At 35.7% G+C, this 20,513-nt stretch overlaps 1 protein-coding gene across 1 annotated transcript in view; it reads left to right on the top strand.

Moving 5' to 3' along the window:
- Csrnp3 (cysteine and serine rich nuclear protein 3) overlaps positions 1-20,513 on the top strand; it is a 69,774-nt gene that overhangs the window by 44,514 nt on the left and 4,747 nt on the right. The window contains exon 2 of the mRNA XM_076866506.2: positions 7,331-7,590. Coding sequence (XP_076722621.1) covers positions 7,331-7,590 — 260 coding nt within the window. The remainder of the gene's footprint in view (positions 1-7,330; positions 7,591-20,513) is intronic.

Here is a 20,513-nt window from a genome sequence, read left to right as displayed (position 1 = left end):
TATATTTTTCAGAACTCAGTGTAAAATAACATAACATTGACTTGGCCATAGGTGGTAGATTAATTTGCATTGCATACTATTATGCTTTCTTTATGAGTGGCTCCCCAAAAGCTCACATGCTCACGTTAAAGGTTTAGTCCCCAAAAATGTGGATTTGGGGAAGTAATTGGATCAATGAGTGTTCTTAGCTCATCAATATATTAATTCATTGACGAATTCATGGCCAAATAGCTTTTGCAAGGTGGTGGAAACTGCAGGAGTTGGAACCTACTTGCAAGGACTGGGTCCTTGGGGTTGATATCTTGTCCCTGGCCCTTCCTCCTCTCTTTCTGCTTCAGGGATGCCATGAGGTCAGAAGCTTGCCTCTGCCACACTCTTGCACCATGATGCTTTGCCTCAGACCCAGAGCAATGAAGCCAGCCCAGCAGGAGCTAATATCCCTGAACTATGAGCTAAAATAAATCACTCCTCCCTTAACTTGTTTTTCTTAGGTATTTATCACAACAATGAAAAGCTAACACATACACTTAAGATAATTTGGATTTTATTCATGGTTGGAAAGAAATCATTCTCAATTAGTCTATTTTTGCTTTGCCTTTCATTCACTCATGCCTCATGACAGTTCCTTGGTGTGGTTTCTGCGTTTTGAAGTTTTTTTTTTTTCACTTAAATGATGTACTGCCCTGAATAACTTGAGCAAAAATAACTTTAAAGAGATGACTGGGGCAAATACATTAGGGAAACTTTGAAATATGACTCATTGGAATAAAGGGGGACAATTAGAACAAGGAAAGTTTGCTTTTGATACCAAACTAGATTTCATTTTCAAAGGAATCACTCCCTGTGTTTCTTGGTTGCTAGACCCATTTTCACTCCCTACTTGCAGTTAAGACTTGGTACCATGTAGGTGACACCCTGATCAAGAGAGGCCAACCATGACAATTATGTCAGGTTGAGAAAGATGAGAAAATATGATCAAGGAAATTTTCAGAAGACATTTATTTTTATTTTTATTTTTTAACTGGTTTTATTTTTTTAAATACACAACAGCAGAATGCATTACAATTCTTATTACACATATAGAGCACAATTTTTCATATCTTGGTATATAATGTATGTTCATGCCAATTCATGTCTTTATACATGTACTTTTTTTCATTACAATTCTTATTACAGATATATACCACAATTTTTCATATCTCTGTATATAAAGTATGCTGACACCCTATTGGTGTCTTCATACATGTACTTTGGATAATGATGTCCATCACATTCCACCATCCTTGCTAATCTCCTACCCCCTCCCTTTCCCTCCCTCCCCTCTTCCCTATCTAGAGTTCATCTATTCCTCCCATGCTCCCCCTCCCTACCCCACTATGAGTCAGCCTCCTTATATCAGAGAAAAATTCTCTGCATTTGTTTTTTTTTTTGGGGGGGGATTGGCTACCTTCACTTAGCATTATCTTCTCCAATGCCATCCATTTACCTGCAAATGCCATGATTTTATTCTCTTTTATTGCTGAGTAAAATTCCTTTGTGTATATATGCCACGTTTTTTATTCATTCATCCACTGAAGGGCATCTAGGTTGACTCCACAGTTTAGCTATTGTGAATTATGCTATTATAAACATTGATGTGGCTGTGTCCCTATAGTATGCTGTTTTTAAGTTCTTTGGGTATAGTCCTAGGAGAGGGATAGCTGGGTCAAATGGTGGTTCCATTCCCAGATTTCAAAGGAATCTCCATACTGCTTTCCATGTTGGCTGCACCAATTTTCAGTCCCACCAGCAATGTATGAGTGTACCTTTTCCCCCACATCTTCACCAACACATATTGTTATTTGTGTTCATAATAGCTGCCACTCTGACTGGAGTGAGATGATATCTTAGAGTAGTTTTGATTTGCATTTCTGTAATTGCTAGAGATGATGAGAAGACATTTATAAAGATTCAATTCATCTTAATATCAACCACTGAAAATTTATTTAATATCTAATTTGTTAATTTATGTATAACATAGTTTCTGATGAATCTGGATTTTCTGTTTGTAAGCTAAGCTTCCTGACTTGAACATTGATTCAATCTGAATTTGTTCTTCATTAAGCAAGAAATAGCAGGCACACCTTTGGGTCTGATTAATTTGGTCTGTATAATTTTAAAACACAAATTTTTATCAACCAAGATTTACCAAGAAAACAAGTTTAGTTCAGCCATCTCACTATGCTTGCACTAAATTTTTCCCAAATTGAAAAATAAACTCCATCCATAGACTTAACAAATCATCTGGCTTTTTCCTTTTGAGCTTAAGACATAGGAGACAAAAGTTGTTTTGTTTTGTTTTTTAATTGATTTTTGACCCAAATAGTAAAATTGAAAATTTTCACCATTCTTCGGTTGTTTGACATGAGCTTTCAACCTCCACGTGCCAAATTCAGTATCAAAATACATAGCTTTCTTCTACTAATTTCTTCTTTTCCATCTCTAACAGGACTTTTGCTGATAGTTGTTGATACTGATGAGAGCAAGTGTGTCTAAAGAGGGTGCTCAGCTTGCTGCTCAAACACTTGCTCCAGATTGGCTGCTATTTGGTGGGATTAGTGTTAGAGAATCTGGTCTTCAGTTTTACAGGCCCAGATACGTGAATGTCACTGGGCATGCAGAGATCACCAAGCTCAGCAGAATCATACATATGAATGATGTTCACAAATGACTGAGGTATAAATCAGAAAGAAATTTTGATTATTTTCAATAAGAAAATCTTATTTTAAGAGAATCTTGTAGAATCAAAGATGTCTTCCAACCTTTATGAACAAGTGGTTTATGAATGTGAAAATGGAACGAAGTTGGTTGTAATTTCTTAGAAGCTAGTATGGTTCAACTTTGACACCTTGGTGTACTCATCTTCTGTATGGGATCAGAGTATGTAGAACATGTGTCTCTTCAGAGTGCTTGCTTTCTTGGGTTGTACTAGAAATATTGTGCAATTCCTATTTTTTGGTTTGCAGATTTGTCATCCACTCTGTTCAGGAATCCTTTCTTTGTATAATTTATAGTATGGATCACTTTACCTTATTTTGCTACATTCTTATCCTGGCACTGTGAATTAGTCCATTTTGCAAATCTTTTATCCATTCATTTTTCAAGCATTTATTAGAATAAATAGTTTTTGCAGATAGCTAATAGGAATAACTTTGCCATTTATTCCTTTATTGCAAAGATCAATATTACCTCTATAATAGGTGATCATTTTATCATAACATCAGTTTGTCCTGATATGCTGACCATGTGGTTGTTCCTAAGAACTGTGTCCAGGCAATATGTATAGTACCTTTGCACCTAGACTCTTTTTCTTCAGTGGTAACTATGGTTCCATTGAAAGAAAAGGAATTGAAAGGCACTTAAAAATTGGTATAGAATATGGAACACTAATTATTTTTCAAAGCAGTAATGAAAGCCATATTCTCCTCTGTTTTTTTTTTTTTTTTTTCCTTGCTCTTGACCTCACAGTAGTGAAGCTCACACTGAACTTTATAGATACACAAATTAGAGTTCATTCATTCTGTAAAGGGCACAAATTACTAGGTAGGTATTTTATCAGGGAGGTTTCAGATTCCCTAAGGCAGATGTGCTGACTGAATTCAGTCTATTTTTCCCAGGCTTGAAGAACACAGACTCTTTGTGTGTGTGTGTGTGTGTGTGTGTGTGTGTGTGTGTGTGTGTGATTTCATTTTGTGATGTTAGTCAAAGTGGAGCCTGGAGGCAAGAGATATCTCAGAATGTCCCATTCCAGTGATCTGATTCAATCATCAGAGGAGAGCTGTGGGAGTTGTGGGTGGCTCCTAAGTTCAAGAAAGCCACACTTTAAGTCCCCTCAGTTAGGCTGATTTTATAGTTTTTGAAAACCTCTTCTTTGAATATGTTCCACAGTCTTTGGGATCATTGTTTTTACAGTGTTATTTATAATATGCAAATGTTAAAATTAGCACAGAGAAGCATGTTTGAATGCTAAATCTTAGCAGATCGGAGGAAGCCCTATTCCTGTACACTTCAGTAATGTAAGCCCTGCCAAGGAAGCAGCTAAAGGGCTCCTGCTTTCTGCCACTACTGTCATCCTCAAAGACTCAGAGAATCACCTCTGCATTCTGGCTTTTGGGGAAAGGATCATTTGACATTTTGGGATAGGGTAGAGATACTTATCCAAAAGGATGAAGAATTCTTACAATATAAAAGTAAACATATAGATCTTATTAAATTATTTAAAAATAAATTTGTCTACAATGTCCACCAATGGTCTAAACAATAAGTAATAATATCATCAGAGATGTTTAAAAATAACTGTCTTAAGTGAGAGCGTTAAAAGCTGTTTCTTTATCTGTACATTTATGGCTTTGAAAGATAATGGCTTAAGGCCATCCTTTTTATGATATCAAGAACAACAAAGATGGAAGGTTATCACCTAAACACCAGAGGCTCTTCTTAGTCTCCTGTACATTAGTGACAGATGAGGTTGTCAGATCTGGTGGTAGATTACTGGACAGATTGTTGAATTTTGCTTCCCGTAGTGATCTTTTTACATTTTGACAAATTCTTCTCTGTTTCAACATGACTTAAACATAGTTATGAAGCAGATCAGAGCTTTTAAATCAAATTCAAAAATTGTGCTGCCAGGAGTATAAGTATTTTATAATGAATATATACACAAATGAATGGATAAATTATGTACGTATTTGAAAGCATTTGTTTTCTGTCAATTTCTTCTGGGGAACTCAAACAGTAGAAAAGGAGAGAATGTTAGGAGAGCTGAATTTTTATGCTAATGTCACAATTCTATTCTAATCTGCTGAGTCTCTGCATTCTGAGTTTCTCATTCCTGGAATGGTAGCTACAGGCAGGAAGGCATCTCTACCTGATTTTTTTAGCAATGTATTCCAACCATCTAGAAAGGATCTGACATATGGTAGATGCTCAATTTATATTTATTGTATTAACAAATCCACAAAATGAGATTGATCATAGTAACCTCTCTTATATTTGCCTTGATTGTTATGGTTCAAAAATGAGACAAAGGAAATTGTAGCTGCTTGAAGAATATTCTTAGGTTAAATTCTAAGTGCTACTGTAGTGACTTTTATTCCACTGCTTATACACTGTCTAAATCAAGGTCATCTTTGAAATAAGCAGCAGGTAGTATCTACCAGAGGCCATATGCAGCCAGGTATCCATCTACTAATCAACAGTAGGGTGGCTTCAAATCTCACAGTGACATGGTGCCTGTGACCTATGCCTGGGCTCTGGGCTAGCGAATCCCAAATTCACCACTAAATAATCTTGGCCATGTTATTCAACTTTTAGTGATTTAATGTCCTAAAAATGCAACCATAAAAAATATCAACTCAAAGAGTTGTAAGGATAAAGTGAAACAATTCATGTAAAGTCTTTGCATGGTAAAACACATGAGAAGTACTCCATAAACCATAATGTATTAATTACTTTGGCATCCAGGAATTGCTTCTCCGTTCCTGGCTTCTTTCTGTTTTTCTGATTGAGCACAGGTATTAGTTTCCTGAGGCTGCCATTAAAACTGTACCACAAACTGAGTGGCTTAAAATAAAGAAAAGTCTTTTCTCACAATTCTGGGGGCTGGAAAACCAAAATGATCGTATTAGCAGGGTGGTCATGCTCTCTCTGAAACCTGAAAGGGAAGGGCTTTCCCTTTCATAGTCTAGCTTCTGGTAGCTACAGACACTCCTTGTCTTATGGCAGCTCTGTGTCCCTCTCCTAATGACATTCTTTCTGTGTCCCTTCATATCATCTTCCCTCTCTCCACATCTGTGTCCATATTTTACCTTTTTATAAGGCCACCAGTCATATTGGCTGAGTTTTTACCCAAATGACCCCATTTTAACTCAGTTTCACCTTAAAGGCCTGTTTCCTAAGGAGATTACATCCAGAGGTACTGGGGCTTAGGACTTGAACATATGGGGGTGGGTAGGGTAGGAGAATCAGCCCATTATAGCATGATTTTATTCTTAATTAAATATGCCTTTCCTTTCCCAGTGGGAAAGTCTCTGATAATATGGCACCAGATTTGGAATTTTGGAATTTAATTCTGAAACAAATTATATAAAGGAATCACTCAAAGGCCCTAGCCTAGGTTACTTCACTATAAAATAAAAGTAGTGACCCCGTTAATATCTACCATGTCTTTCAATTCCAAAGGTTATGTGGATAATATGACTGTTTCTCAACTGTACTGTGTACCTCAACTCTCACTGATGCTCTGTATATTCTGTGTATTTTGCTAATGTCACAAAAATAACTAATAATAAAGATTCTGATTCTTACCACATACAAAAAAAGTATGGAAGTTAATGGATATGTTCATTAGCTTGATTTAGCCATTCCACAATGTGCACATATATCAGAACACCATTGTTGCACACCATAAATATATGTAATTTTTGTTACTTAAAGAATAAAAGATAAAAAATATAAGAGTTCTGAAATATCTTGTGGCATTTGCAATTTTCTCAGTCCTTGGATTAAAATCCCATTTTCTATAATGCTGTTTAATGGGATGTTATTTTTGTGAAATGAAAGTTTTGTTAGTTTAGGTTATTAGTATATCTAAGTAGTAACAGTGAGTCATTTTGTGAATTTTTATTGATTTTTAGAATTTTCTTTTTTTTAAGTATTGCAAGCACTATATCTTTATTTACACATAATGATTGTGCATATTTATGGGATGCAGTGTGACTTTTCAATACATGCATACAATGTGTGGATTTTCAGATTATGGTAATTAACATTTTTATCTCCTTAAGCATTTATCATTTCTTTGCCTTGGGAAATTTCCAACTTCTTTCTGCTAGTTCTGTAGAAAATATATTGTTGTTGTCAACAATAATCACTGTACTATGCTGTCGAACATTAGAACTTATTCCTCTCATGTAACTATATTTTCTTTCGTAATTAGCCAAATTTTTTTTTTTAAGGCCGAACATCATTTTCTGGAAATGAGATTAAAGGTATGAAAGTTTGTATTATGTCTATCCTTATTATCATACAATACGACTTGTGTAAAAATCATAAAACCAAATTGCAAGGAATTAGGGGAAATGAGAAGTTTACTCTGCCATAGCTATAAAAAAAAAGTATACAAAAGGAAATTAAAAGGTCTTTTCTTCAACTCTGGGATACAAGAGTTTTAGAATCTTTAAGGACCCAGAAGTGTTGAGCATACATAGACACAAGACCAAGGGGCATTTTCTTCACCTCATCTGAGAAACGCTACCCTTGGTGTTGACCAGATTTTTTCTTTTCCTTCCAGCTTCCTCCATTCTCAAAAGGGAGAAGCGGCTGAGGACCAAGAATGTGCATTTTAGTTGTGTCACTGTGTACTACTTCACCCGGAGGCAAGGCTTCACAAGCGTGCCCAGCCAAGGGGGCAGCACCCTGGGGATGTCCAGCCGCCACAACAGCGTGCGCCAGTACACCCTTGGCGAGTTTGCCAGGGAGCAGGAGAGGCTTCACCGGGAGATGCTGAGGGAGCACCTCAGGGAGGAGAAGCTGAACTCTTTAAAACTAAAGGTAAGAAGTATAAACTCACTTTCTGCAAAACTCCATATCCTTATAACAATATGAGTCAATCTTTTTAACAGTCATAGCTGGAACTGCATTTTACATGACAGACTGCTTGCTGAGTCTTTTTTTTTTTTTTTTTTTAAGCAAAACAATATAATCTTTCATGGGAAACGTACCTGACATCATTTTTTCATTTATTTTACAAATATTTACTACTGAACATTGCTTGCTCATATAGCCTGTGCTGGGGGGCTAATGAATAACCAAAAATAGATGTAGTCTCCTCTCTACAGGAACTTACAGATTAATAGAAAAGAAAAATATTAATCAAGGTGTCAAACAAAATAAAATCTTGATTTGTTTTTTCCTTCAGTGCTATAAAGGAAAGATGTAAAGCACTGTGAAAATGTAAAACAGGAAATTCATGTGGCACAAGAAGTCAAGAAATGCTTCCTTGAGGAAGTGAGATGAAAATCTGAAGAGGTAACCAGGCAAAGAGAATTGGCAGGAGTTTCAGGCTTTAGGAAAGCCAGAGATGCCTTATGCTGGGAGGGATCAGTGAGCACACAAGGTTTATTTGACTGGAGCAGAGGTGAGAATGGTCAATCATCATGAAGGAGAAGGGCTTAGGCTTTGTAAAACACATTAAGGTAATTTTTTCTCATCGTCTTAAGGACATCAAAAGTCAATAGTTTTAAAATCAGGGTTAGGGTGCTAAAATAATGCAATCCAGTTCTTGTAATGTGTGAGAACAGTTTGGGGGTAGGGAAGGCCATGTTGGGACAAGAGGGTACCTAGGCAATTAGGCCAGGTAGAAGGCATCCCATAGTGTAGAAGACAGGTGATGGCCAATTAGGTTAGTCTGAAGCAGGGGAGACAAAGAGAAAGGGAAGAGGAGAAAATTAGTAAAATCAATGGTGCTTAATGATGGGCTGAATTTGGAAGGAAGAGAGAGATAATCAGGAATGACAGTTACGTTTCTGGGTTGCAAAATGGAATGGGCGGCGTAGGTAATAGTATTGTTTGCTGTGACAGGAAATGACAAGCAACAGAGGAAGATGCACAGATAGTGGGTGGGGTGGATAATGAGAGCTCTCTTGGACATACTGAGTTTGAGAGGCTTTTGAGTTTTCAAGAGGTGTTGGGAAGGCATCTAGGTAGGGATTCTTGTTGTTGAGCCCCTTCAGAGATTAAGTGGAGAGAAGTACAGAAATTGAGAAAATGTCTTCTGTCAACTCAGAGCTCTTTATGTTTGTGTGGGTCCAACACCCTATCAATACATAGGAATATTCTATCATCATTATCTAGTGAGAAAGGAAATATTTTCAGGTAATCCAACATACTTAAAAAAGGGTATTCATTAAATGCCTGAAGTACCATAAGCCACCTGTGCTACCTAAATTTTTTTATGAAATCAATCAGCAGAGGTGTGATATGTGTTTTGAAACATGTTATTGTAAATATTTTGCAAGTTATGCTTGTGCCTTGTTCCCAGTTGCATTACAAGGCAATCACTTAAACTGGGCACAACTTAGCCCAGAGAGTGACTTATATTTCCTTTGTCAGTATTTTTGGCATATTTCAGTGAAAATCCCTCAGTTTTTCCAGTAGCAATACACCATTATTTTGTGACTTATGATAGCATGTCATGTAGTAATTTAGTAATAGTTACCAAGTTTGCTTCTGAAATCCATTCTCTACCTTTGTAACCTATTACAAACCAACTCTACCCCCCCACACACAAAGAGTGAAGTCTTTCTTCAAATTCAAATTTTGGTAGAAAAATAGTAAAGGTTGACAATCACTAATGAATTTTATTTACCAGGCATTTTACAAACAATGTTTAGTTTGATCCCCACAGAGACCCAGTAGAATAGATAAGTTATCAAAATATGTTTGCAACTGAGGAAAAAGAAAAACAAAAGATATTAAGTAACAGGTTCACTTAGAAAACTGATTGTGTTATCTTGTTTTTTCCTATTCTTAAATTAATTGATTATCTCCTATAGGCATTGGGGGAAAATATCTGTGTACTTGTGGGGGGTTATCCTTTTCTGGGTTTTTAGGGAGAATATAATGTTATCTGAGAACCAAAAGATTTACTGTGGTGAACTTCTTATATACGCATGGTACATGTGATGGACATGAGGGAAAGCCACAAACCTACAGCAGCCTTCCTCCATATCAGGCAGTGATATATCAGGTGCTGATATATTTGTACACAGATACTCCCGTGTCTTTTTTTAAAGAAGCTAAAGAAGAAAATAAGAAACAAAAAGAACACTGTAGTATTGATTTATTTTTAAAATAGTGCTTAGTGTTGGAAGTTGGAGAGGCAGCCATCTGAGTGGATGTCATATGTCAGTTTTTTATTAATAAGGGGAAACATGCAGTTTGTCTCTTTGGCAAAGATGTAAACAAAACACATTTGGCTTTCATTTCTATTTCCAGATGAATACCAAGCTGAAGGATAACAGGATTCTGAAGTGACTGAGCTTAGCCTCAATGCATTTGAAATATTCAGAAACACATGGTACATGAAGTTAAAATATCACAGCAATGTGGACCAGTTGTCTCAAAAATCTGAGATGAATTAATGGAGAAAAACTTGTATATTTTAATTGAAATTCTTCTAGCATATTAACTTTTATGATTTAAAAAATATCATTGACTATACTTGTCTAGGTCTAATTGTACAAAATCTAAAATTAGTTATCCAAAACATTAGGAATCTAAAAATTTCACTCTGATATTTAAAATTTCACTCTTATTGAAAATGACATTTGTTTTGAAGTATGAATTCCTCTGGGATAAGTAAGAAAACAAATGTGTCTACATTGATTCCGTTATTTTGAGTTGGGCAACAGAAGATCAGTAGTACAGAGGAGGGGTCCAAAGAGTAACTAAAGGATTGTGAGAGCCAAACTTTGCTCCCTTGCATTTTTGCCTGAGATGGTCCTCTGGGAGTTACTGTCTGTTAAGTTAGGGCAGAGGGGAGGTAGCATCTGACAAGTCAAACATTCCCAATTCCTCATTAAGGAGCCCAGGCAAAATGCCAAGGGACACTCATTGGAGTTGGAACTGGGTAGCTTTCCTGCCACTTACCAACAATCTTAAAAAATAAAGACAGATTTCTCTTCTACCGTTTCTTCCTGTTTTTCTAGGAAATCTTTGCTGAGTTCCAATTAGGGGAATTATTTATTCAATGACTCTTTTCCCAATGATGCTTTAATAGAGAAAAAGGACTAAAAAGAAAAATACAGGGGCTGGGGCTATGGCTCAGTGGTAGAGCGCTTGTCTCACATGTGTGAGGCCCTGGGTTCGATCCTCAGCACCACATAAATAAACAACTAAACAAACATATACATACACACTTGAAGACTTACCTCACAATAAATATTTTGGTAACAAAATAAGAATAGACATGTAGATTTTGATTATAAAATTGGTTCTCATTTAGTAAATCAGCCTCCTAAGTTATACGGTATATAAATAGAGAAAAATAATATATACAATTATTTTTGTAGAACAAATACAATTTTATGGAAGGATGCTCAAGTATGTTTTTTTTATTCGTGGTGTTGATGTTTTAAACATTGTCTATAAACAACTGTGGGGGGGAAAGCTGAATGAATAAAATGCATGTTCCTAGAAGAAATAAGTAGCTGTGGATTTCTAAATTACAGAGCACAGTTTTCTTTCTCTGTCAAGCCCATTCACACATGTCATATACTTCACAGTAATCAATGCAGTCATCTTAATTCTATACTCTTTTCCAAATTAAGTGCTTAGATTTCATCATCTGCACCACATTGTCGAACAATTAAATTAGCTTTTACTTCCATTTCTCATGTATCTGTAAAATGCATTAGGCAGCCATTTGTAAGTAGGAGACTTGGCATTCTGATCGCCTCTGGGTTCTATCTTACTGGATTCTACTGCCTTATTCTAGGAAATTTAATTTAGCTTCCACAGCTTGGACTTGACTCTATTTCTCAAAGATTTTGCAACCCAGGTTTTTCTTCTTTTTCTTTCTGAGATTAAGGATCTAACCCCACTCCTGTTACCACATCCAATCACTTCTCAGCATTGTCCTTTTTTTTTTTTTTCAATTTCTCAGCCATATATTTCTTGAATAATGTTTGGTTGCTGTCTCCCTTTCCTAACTAAAAATAAATGAATAAAACCAGACTTTAACTCATACTTTAATGACTAAACTCTTACAATATCCCTATGTAAATCTTCAACCCCTATCTCAGATTTAATCTATGACTATTTTATTCTTAAGTACTTCACCCATGCAGCATTGTAATTTTCTACTCCACCTCCAGCCCTCCCTTTGTATCTCTTCAAAAGCTCCGTGATTAATCCTCCAGGTAAAGATTTTAAATGTGCTGGGAGATGAAAGGGAATAGGGGCTTGTGTGAGATGCTTGAATAGTATCTTGGACCCATAGTTTGAACACTTTGGGATTTGTATTTTAAGAACCTAATCTGTAATTCTTTCCTAGACATGTCTTTGTCTGGGGTCAGGATATTTTAGAACTCCATTTATCCCTACATAATTTCTCTGTTAGACTCTGTAGCAATCACTTCAGAGCATACTTATTGTCAAAGCTTCCAGAATGAATTCCTAAGTAGAGGCCTGCTTCAATACCAAGCAGAAAACTTTGCTGTTTCAAGTATTTGCACTATTGTATGTACAACCTTTTCTGAAAAGTACACAAAAAATATACCTAACCAAAGTGATAGAGACTGGTAGGGTGGAATTCATCCTGATACATATGAAATACATTTAAGAATATGCTCTTTCAGCACATCACTGGCATTTTATTTGAAAAAGTACAATTAGACATATGTAATCAAATCATCACATTCTTCCTGTATAAAAAACATTGTTTTTGTTGTTGTTGTTGTTGTTTTTTACTTTTTAGTTTAGGAAAATCAATTGCATTGATTCTCCTGGTTTAAATGTAGGGACATCCAGTGGTGTATTGGAGCCAGCTCACTGAATTGGCTCATTACTGTGGATTTATATACATCTCTTCCCAACAAAAGTTTGAAATTGACTATGAAGGGAGTATGTGAACCATGAAACTTGTCAATCACAACAAACTATAATATTTTTATAAGTATAGATTTTTAAATATTTAGCAGCAGGCTACTGGATTCATCCTGATTTATTATCCACCAATGAAAGAGGAATTGTTGGTCTAAACCAAAAGGAAGGATAAAGGAATTTATAGCTTATGGTTTTTTTTTTTTTTCCCAAGTTGTTTTGTCTTATATGTTAATATTATCCTTTCTGGTGACTTTTTTCAATAATGTATTTTCCAAGGAGTTCTTATGACTTCATATTGTTGGAATTAATATTTTTGTTTTGTTTGTTTGAGATGGGGGTCTTTCTTCATGTCCCAAGCTGACCTCAAACTATTGGGTTTAAGAGTTTGATTTTACTTTCTTAGCTTCCCAAGTAGCCAGAACTACAGAGGCATGTCACTGTGCCCATTTCACGTTGAAAAGAATAAAAGTTAACAAAACAAGCAAATATTCCTGGCTTTTCAAAGACATAAATAAACGGATGCAAATTTGCCACCTACAATTAACAGTTAATGAAATATGAAATTATACTGTAAGATTTCACTGAATATTTAAGTAACATAAATGTTTTTCTTAGATTGTCAGAGACCTTAGAGACTAGGTCATCTGTTCAGCTCATACCACACTACCAAGAATTCCTTTTATTAAATATATATCTTGTACTTTCAGCAGGTAATTCCACATCTTAGATGACCCGGAGCACACTGCTCTTTTGAAGTAGCACGTTTCATTCATGCCTTTAATCATTAGAAAACTCTTCCTTACACTGAGCAACCTGCTGCTATCTTACCACTTCTTTTGACCCCAATTCTGCCTTCTAAGTACATGGAATAATTCTTTATATTCGACATTCCAAGGGTTTGAATGTGGTGTTGATACACATGCAAATATTTGAAGATAGTCTATGGGATTTATGTGTTTCTCTTCTGTAGAATGAAGCATCCTTCATTCTTTCTATTAACCCTTTAGGGCATGGATTTCAGTTTTTTTTTTTTTTTCTTTCTTTCTTTCTTTCTTTTTTTTTTTTTTTTTTTTACTTTTTTGTTTTAATTCATAGTTGGACATAATACTTTTATTTTATTTTATTTATTTTTATATGGTGCTGAGGATCAAACCCAGGGCCTCGCATATGCTAGGTGAGCGCTCTACCTCTGAGCCACAACCCCAGCCCTTTCAGTTTTTGTTGCCCTGGTTTTCCTCCTGTGGATATATTAGTATTTATTAATGTCTACTTCATAATAAGGTACTTGATCTGGGACTCTGGATGGGATCTATTCAGTGCCCAGAAATGTGTTACATTAATTCAAATTGTGGATGCCTTTTCCATGGATATAACTAAAGTTACAGTAGTGTTTGGTAGCTTGATCAGTTTGTTTGTTTATATTACACTGGTATGGAATAAAAAAGCAAACAAACAAAAAATAAAGCAACAAACAAAAATAATGAATAAACCTAACTCCCTGCTTTTAAACCAAGTCTGCATTATGATATAAATTGAAATTTTATAACACCTCCAGGGCTAGAACCATGTTTAGTGCTGGACATGGTCTGTAGGGAGCAATCAATAGTTTTTTGGGTTTTTTTTTTTTTTTTTAATTTAACTTCAATGAATGTGATCTTGTCATCTGCCTATGTGATAAGCTTGCCTTTTAGGTTCTCATCCAAGTTATAGATTTAAAACTGTTCATACCATGGGGTCAAGTTTGGGATATCCTGTCCTAGTAGTGACCTTAAGAGGGCCCACCATGACCTTTACTGGAAAACATTGCTGGGATGGACCACTGATACTGATAGAACGTAGAGCTGCCACACCCTCATACCTGACTTCAATAGTGGTACAAAATAGGATGAGCATCACTGATCTTAGAGATATTTTCACTGTTGAACTAACTAAAAATTTATGCATCCATTCATAGTTTTATTAATTGGTTTATATTCCGTCTTTGTATGAGAAGAGCAAAGCAATCTTGTTAGAAGTCTAAAGTGAGAAATTCTCAGGACTAGATTTTCGTCTCAGAGATAAGAATAAGAAATTCTCAGTAGCAAAGCACTGATTTTCCAACTGTAATCCATGAGGTCTGAAGTCAGGGAACAGGGCAGCAGGCCCAGGACACTGTGCACCTCATCCCACTTTTATCTTTTATATGTCAAGGTTCTGCATAAAGATGAAGTTCATTTACAAAAAGGATATTTTCTCTGCAGTGAACCTAGACAATAGTTTCTTATTCACTGTTTTCCTCTATCCCATGTACTGAAACCATCTGTTTAAATAATTCTTTCTAGAATATTGTTATCCAGAATTAGCCTTTTTTTTAAAAAACAATTCATTCCCATTTTGATCATCATTTATTTCCTTTCCCCATGAGTCTTCACAGATGTTAGACTGAGCAATCATAACTTCAATCTTCTCCATTGTTCTAAAGCATAAATTGTCTGGGCCTGGGGATTCTTATATAAAACAGCTGAGTGCACTTTCATTGTCTCCCCCCCCCCCCAATTTTTGCTTTAAATCCTTCCTGACATGTCTCTTCTCCCATTTCTGGCTTGAATGTTTTCTTCCTTGTTAGAGAGTATGGAATCAGAATAGAAAATAAGTAATTCTGCTTTGTGTCTTTGTATGCAGTCTTCTTTTTTATCTGCCTATTCTGTCTTCCTCCTGCTACTTCTGTAAACTGCATGTATATTTTTTTTGCACTTACTATACTAGGTCATATCTGTTACATGACCTCCAGAGTAGACTGGAAGTTCTTTAGATGGTAGAACAGTCATGCGTTTATAAACCCTGATACCTAGTACAGTATTTGGCAGTATAGTGTAGTGGTTAAGAAAATTCATTCATTCCAAAATATTTGTTAACCAATTACTGTGAGACTGGCAATTATCAAGGTGCCAGAGAGACATTAGTGGACAAGACAGACTGTCTCTGTTCTCAATATGTTCATAGCATGGATAGGAGAACGACACATGAAATCAACTAATATATTATGGCAAAATTAGAGAATGAGCAATAGCAATTAAATGCAATCCAAGATCAATGAGTCAGGTAAGAAAATCAAAAGAATAGCACATTGTTTCAGCCAGCTTTGACCAGCTTCGCCTGACAACATCTCCATTAGAAGAGCCACCTCCATATGGTCCAAATCCAACGCTGACTGAAGAGGTGCCATTTTTTTTCAGCTCCGTCTGTCTTCCCCTCTTCTGAGCTCTTGTTCTCTATGACTGAATCATATCTTTTATTTCTGAATTCTAAGGTAATGTGCACTGGTCTTCATCTCCTACCGATTGCACTGAGATCAGCTTTTGGAGTGTGGCTGGAATCTAATCTATTTTTCTTCCATCATTTTTTTTTTTTTTTTTTACTATAATGTCGCCAGCTGGCCAGGCTGGCTAGATGAGCTGGGTTCAAAGGAGCTGGCTGCAGCAATAGACTGAGAAAATGGCAAAGAAACAATCTGTATTTGGGGTAAAAAAATGGGAGCTCATAACCCACTTGAATCTAATGTATGAAATATGATATGTCAAGAGCTTTGTAATGTTTTGAACAACCAATAAAAAAAAAAAAAGAAACCATGAAAAACACAAACATGAGTTTGAGGGTGGGACTGATCAGTGACCCGTAGGGTTAACTCCACGCTGGATAGTGCTGAAAGGAGCTACAGAGCAAGTGTACCCGAACCCCCCTCCCCTTTCATTTATTGGGGAAGACATTCAATAGAATATTCCACCCAAATGAGGCAAGGGATAGGATTTCAAAAGGTTGGAGTCTTGCTTGGTAATGTCTTGTGGTCAGCAGATTGATTGACATCTTGGCAAGTCATACCCATCTCAGGTGCTGTGAGGGATCACAGGCAGAGCAAGAGGAGAGGCACACTTACATGGCATAGCCTAATCAGCTCTCAAAGCCAAACCAGTCCCCTCATATGCTCAAGTGCACATAGCTCTCACACACAGCTCATGGATGGCTTGTGACACTGTAACTCTTAATACTTTTTACTCCAAACTGATCTTGACAATCAGCTTCATGCTTTGAAGTTGAATAAACCTGAGTTTGATGCTCAGTACCATCATGAATTAGCTAATTTAGATAGACTTTGGTAAATTACCTTCCCCATGCTCCAGTTTTCCCAAGTACCAAAAAACAAAACAAAACAAACAAACAAACAAACAAAAAAAAACATAAGATCATTGTACAAATTACATGAGATAATTTGTACAAAGTATGACACTCAGCACCTGGTATTCAATATATGGTGGCTCAGGTCTTCCTCAACATCATCATCTTTGTTACAATAGGGAGTAATCGGTGTTTGTGGAACTGAATTCATTTGCACATTCTTATATCCACTCTCATTTTTACACGTGCTTATATTTTTTTAAGAAACAGGAGACTTTACTACTAAATATACAATTTCACTGATGAAAGGAACTGGATCTATTTTTGTGTTTTGCTTTGTTTCTTCTTTTAGCATTTTAGTCAATCTACATTTTCAGTATTGTTACCCATTTTGCATTGAATTGGTTATTTGATAGTCTTGGAGTCATTCCACTGATTCTTACAATAATACATCCTATTCCTCAGGTGTGTATACGTGGGCAAAACTGTGTTTTCAGAAATTGCTTTCTCATGCTTATTAGTGGGTACAATTTTTCAAAAGTAAGATGTTAAGATTCTGTCTAAAACAAGTTATAATATTTTAATATGTGGAGAGAGTCCAGACAAGTTTACCCAGTAGCCCAAGAAACAATTGCCATCTTCAGAGTTGTCATTGGATCAAGGACACACACACACACACACACACACCTCTTAAGATCCTCCCAGTACAATATAGATAAATGTATACACATACAGGAAAAATATAAGATGAGATAAAGATCATTAGATCAAACCATGAGTCAAGTTATCACTTACCACCTTTCATTGGCTAAGACAGATAAACAGGAGCTACTCTGAAGAACTGCTATTTCTTTCTCTCTAGTTCTTTCTTTATGGAGAGTGATTCCACCAAAGTCCAATCATGTATGCTCTGTAGGTCAAAGAATCCATCATGTTCTGTCCCAGAGCAGGCCTCCTTGTTGCTGGGGGAGTGAGGCCTTCTGTCTCCACTGTTCTTCTGACTGCCCGTCCACCTTCAGATTTAAGCTTCATCTGGAAGTTTTCCCTTTTCACTCCACTGCCAGCCCTACCTGTAGGTGCTCCTCAAATGCTGTATTCACCATAAGCTAGGAAATCCTTTCAAGCTGGGTTGAAATTGCCAGATTCCTTGACTCATTATTTCACTCTGTTGAGATTAAGGTCTTTGTCATATATACCTATACCTAGTGGCTCATACAAAATAATCACTAACTACTATTTAACTATTCAATAAATATTAATTATATAAAAGAATATTTATATATATATATATATATATATATATATATATATATATATATATATATATATATTCTCAATGCTGTTAGGGAGCACAAGCTTTAAAGTCAAATATCTCAGATCATGACTTTAATGTATACTCTATTTGTGATGTTGGGCATGTTTAACATTCCTGTACCTTGATTTCCTCATCAGTTAAACGGATATAATAATAGTATATATCACATAAGATTTTTGTGTTGCTATATGAGCTAATCAGGTTAAGTGTTTGGAACAGTTTCTGGCACACAAAATTAAAACTGTTATTAATATTATTATATGCCATACCTTTTTCTTCCACCTCTTTCATCTCTACCTTCAGTTTCTCTTTCTTTCATATGCATATATATGAAGACAAGAGCAAATTTAAAGGCCATAATTATTTGATAGTGTTCCTAAACCACATTTTTTAATAGTAAATTTTTTTTTTTTGAGCTACTGGGAGGCAACCTTATTTCTGGAGAAAGAACACAAAGTGAGAAATGGTCCGAGTCCTAGATTGAAGATTTCTACCTCAAAAGTAGGCATGCATTTGAAAATGCAGGTTACAGGGTATGTTATTTTATAAATGAAATAGCTTTTTAGATACAGTTTGTTTGACTCCATGTTAGACTCCCAGCATTGTGTTAGGTACCAATAAGAAACTTATAATTTATGACATGTAGGGAGAAGCATATTAAAATAGGAAACAGGGAATTATGTCCTATAAGTACGTCCTGGAGAGATCAAAATGACTCTGAGTGAGCTTCATTGATGCTTAAAATAAGGAGGCTGCTTTTGATGAATTAAAATCTGAAATTTTAATAATTCTATTTTGAGATGGTAAAAAAAAAAAAAAAACATTTAAAGGTAGCATTCATGTCAGGAGAGAACCAATGTTGTACAACATGAATGTTCTTATGCATGACGATAGACATGGATAAAGAGTCTGGCATAGTAAATGAGTCAATCCTGGAAGACTTCCTGGATTCCTTTACACCAGATCTTTAAAGAATAACAAATGTGAATTGGTAGACAAGAATAGGGAGCTCTTTGACTTTTTTTCCTATTGATCCCATATGGGAAGATACATTTGGAAATACTATTTTAGTACTCTAATACTGAAGACCATTTAAACTCAATAGTCTAGTCTGGATTTTAATGAAACCAGCAGGCACAATCGTTCTATGCAAGGTCATAGTAGGGAATGTCTCAGAAGCAACACCAACCAGGAACCATAAGAAGAGGAAGACAAGTCAATTGACCAGACTGAGATAGAATATTCCCAGTCTTCATTAGAAATGATGCTGAAGAGGTGAGGAGACAACCTTGCCAGAGCACATCAACATTAACATGAGATTTTAAAAATCTAGGTTTAAATTCCTGTAGGTTATTGAACAAGAGTGAAAATAGTATATAGCTGTATGTGAAGGACTTTTAGATTCTTACTTGAATCTTTATTTTAAAATGAAATTATAATAAGTGAATAATTCTAGAACTTGTAAATAAGAGATGCAGATTTTTATTTCTAAAGACATTTATATTTGGAGTAAACTGTATCTGTAGTTAAATTTGAGATACATTTGTTTGTTTCTTAGTTCTGAGATGCCAATTCATGGTCTATGTTGCCTTAAATTTTTATATGTTTTTACATATTGACAAAATTCTTACTTTGTCTTGATTTTTAGATTTCATGTGTTGTCTGATAACAACCATTGTTATTTTGTACATCCAAATCCATTGTTATAAGTTGGAGATTTCATTGGTGTTATAATATTACCAATTGCACAAGAAAGCCTAAATATTATAGAACACGGAGATGAAGTGGGGAGGAAGGATTGAAATGAGTCATGCTAGCCAAGTGCTTAGTGTCTACATGTGCCATGAACTGAGAAGCTTGCTGAGGTTCACATAAGCAAGCCAAGAATTAATTAAAATAAATCTATTGCCACAGAGTGACAAGATGGGAAAGGGAACACTCCCTACTTGTTCATGCAGCTTTGCCTGTCACAGAAGATTGGACATGTGAGGCAATTATACACTTGAATTTCTTAGAAAATTAGATCTTTACACATAGAAATGTGCAACTTGTTAGTAAGAATTAACAAAAGTGATAACCACCACCAATCCAAGTAATATCTTAGTAATGCATGTCATAGTTTAACCAATACACAATGCCAACTGAAGAAATGAACTGAGGATCATACTAACAACATAGCCTGCTAAAGGGGAACGCTCATCTTGGTAAGATCATAGATTTAAGTAATTTAGTAGTTTTTGCAAATACATCTCAGGGACCCTTTTTAATATATTGGAATATGCACTTACTACTGTGGTGATTCTTTGGTGAAAATTTCTCCACCTGAGGGCAAAGTCCAATATTCTGTTTGTTCTTTAATACATTCACAGTTGTCCATCTTGGGGGGTTTTTATAGTAATAA

Source organism: Callospermophilus lateralis, chromosome 9 (assembly GCF_048772815.1).
Source record: "Callospermophilus lateralis isolate mCalLat2 chromosome 9, mCalLat2.hap1, whole genome shotgun sequence".
Taxonomy (NCBI): Eukaryota; Metazoa; Chordata; class Mammalia; order Rodentia; family Sciuridae; genus Callospermophilus; species Callospermophilus lateralis.
This window is presented reverse-complemented; position numbering and strand designations above follow the sequence as displayed.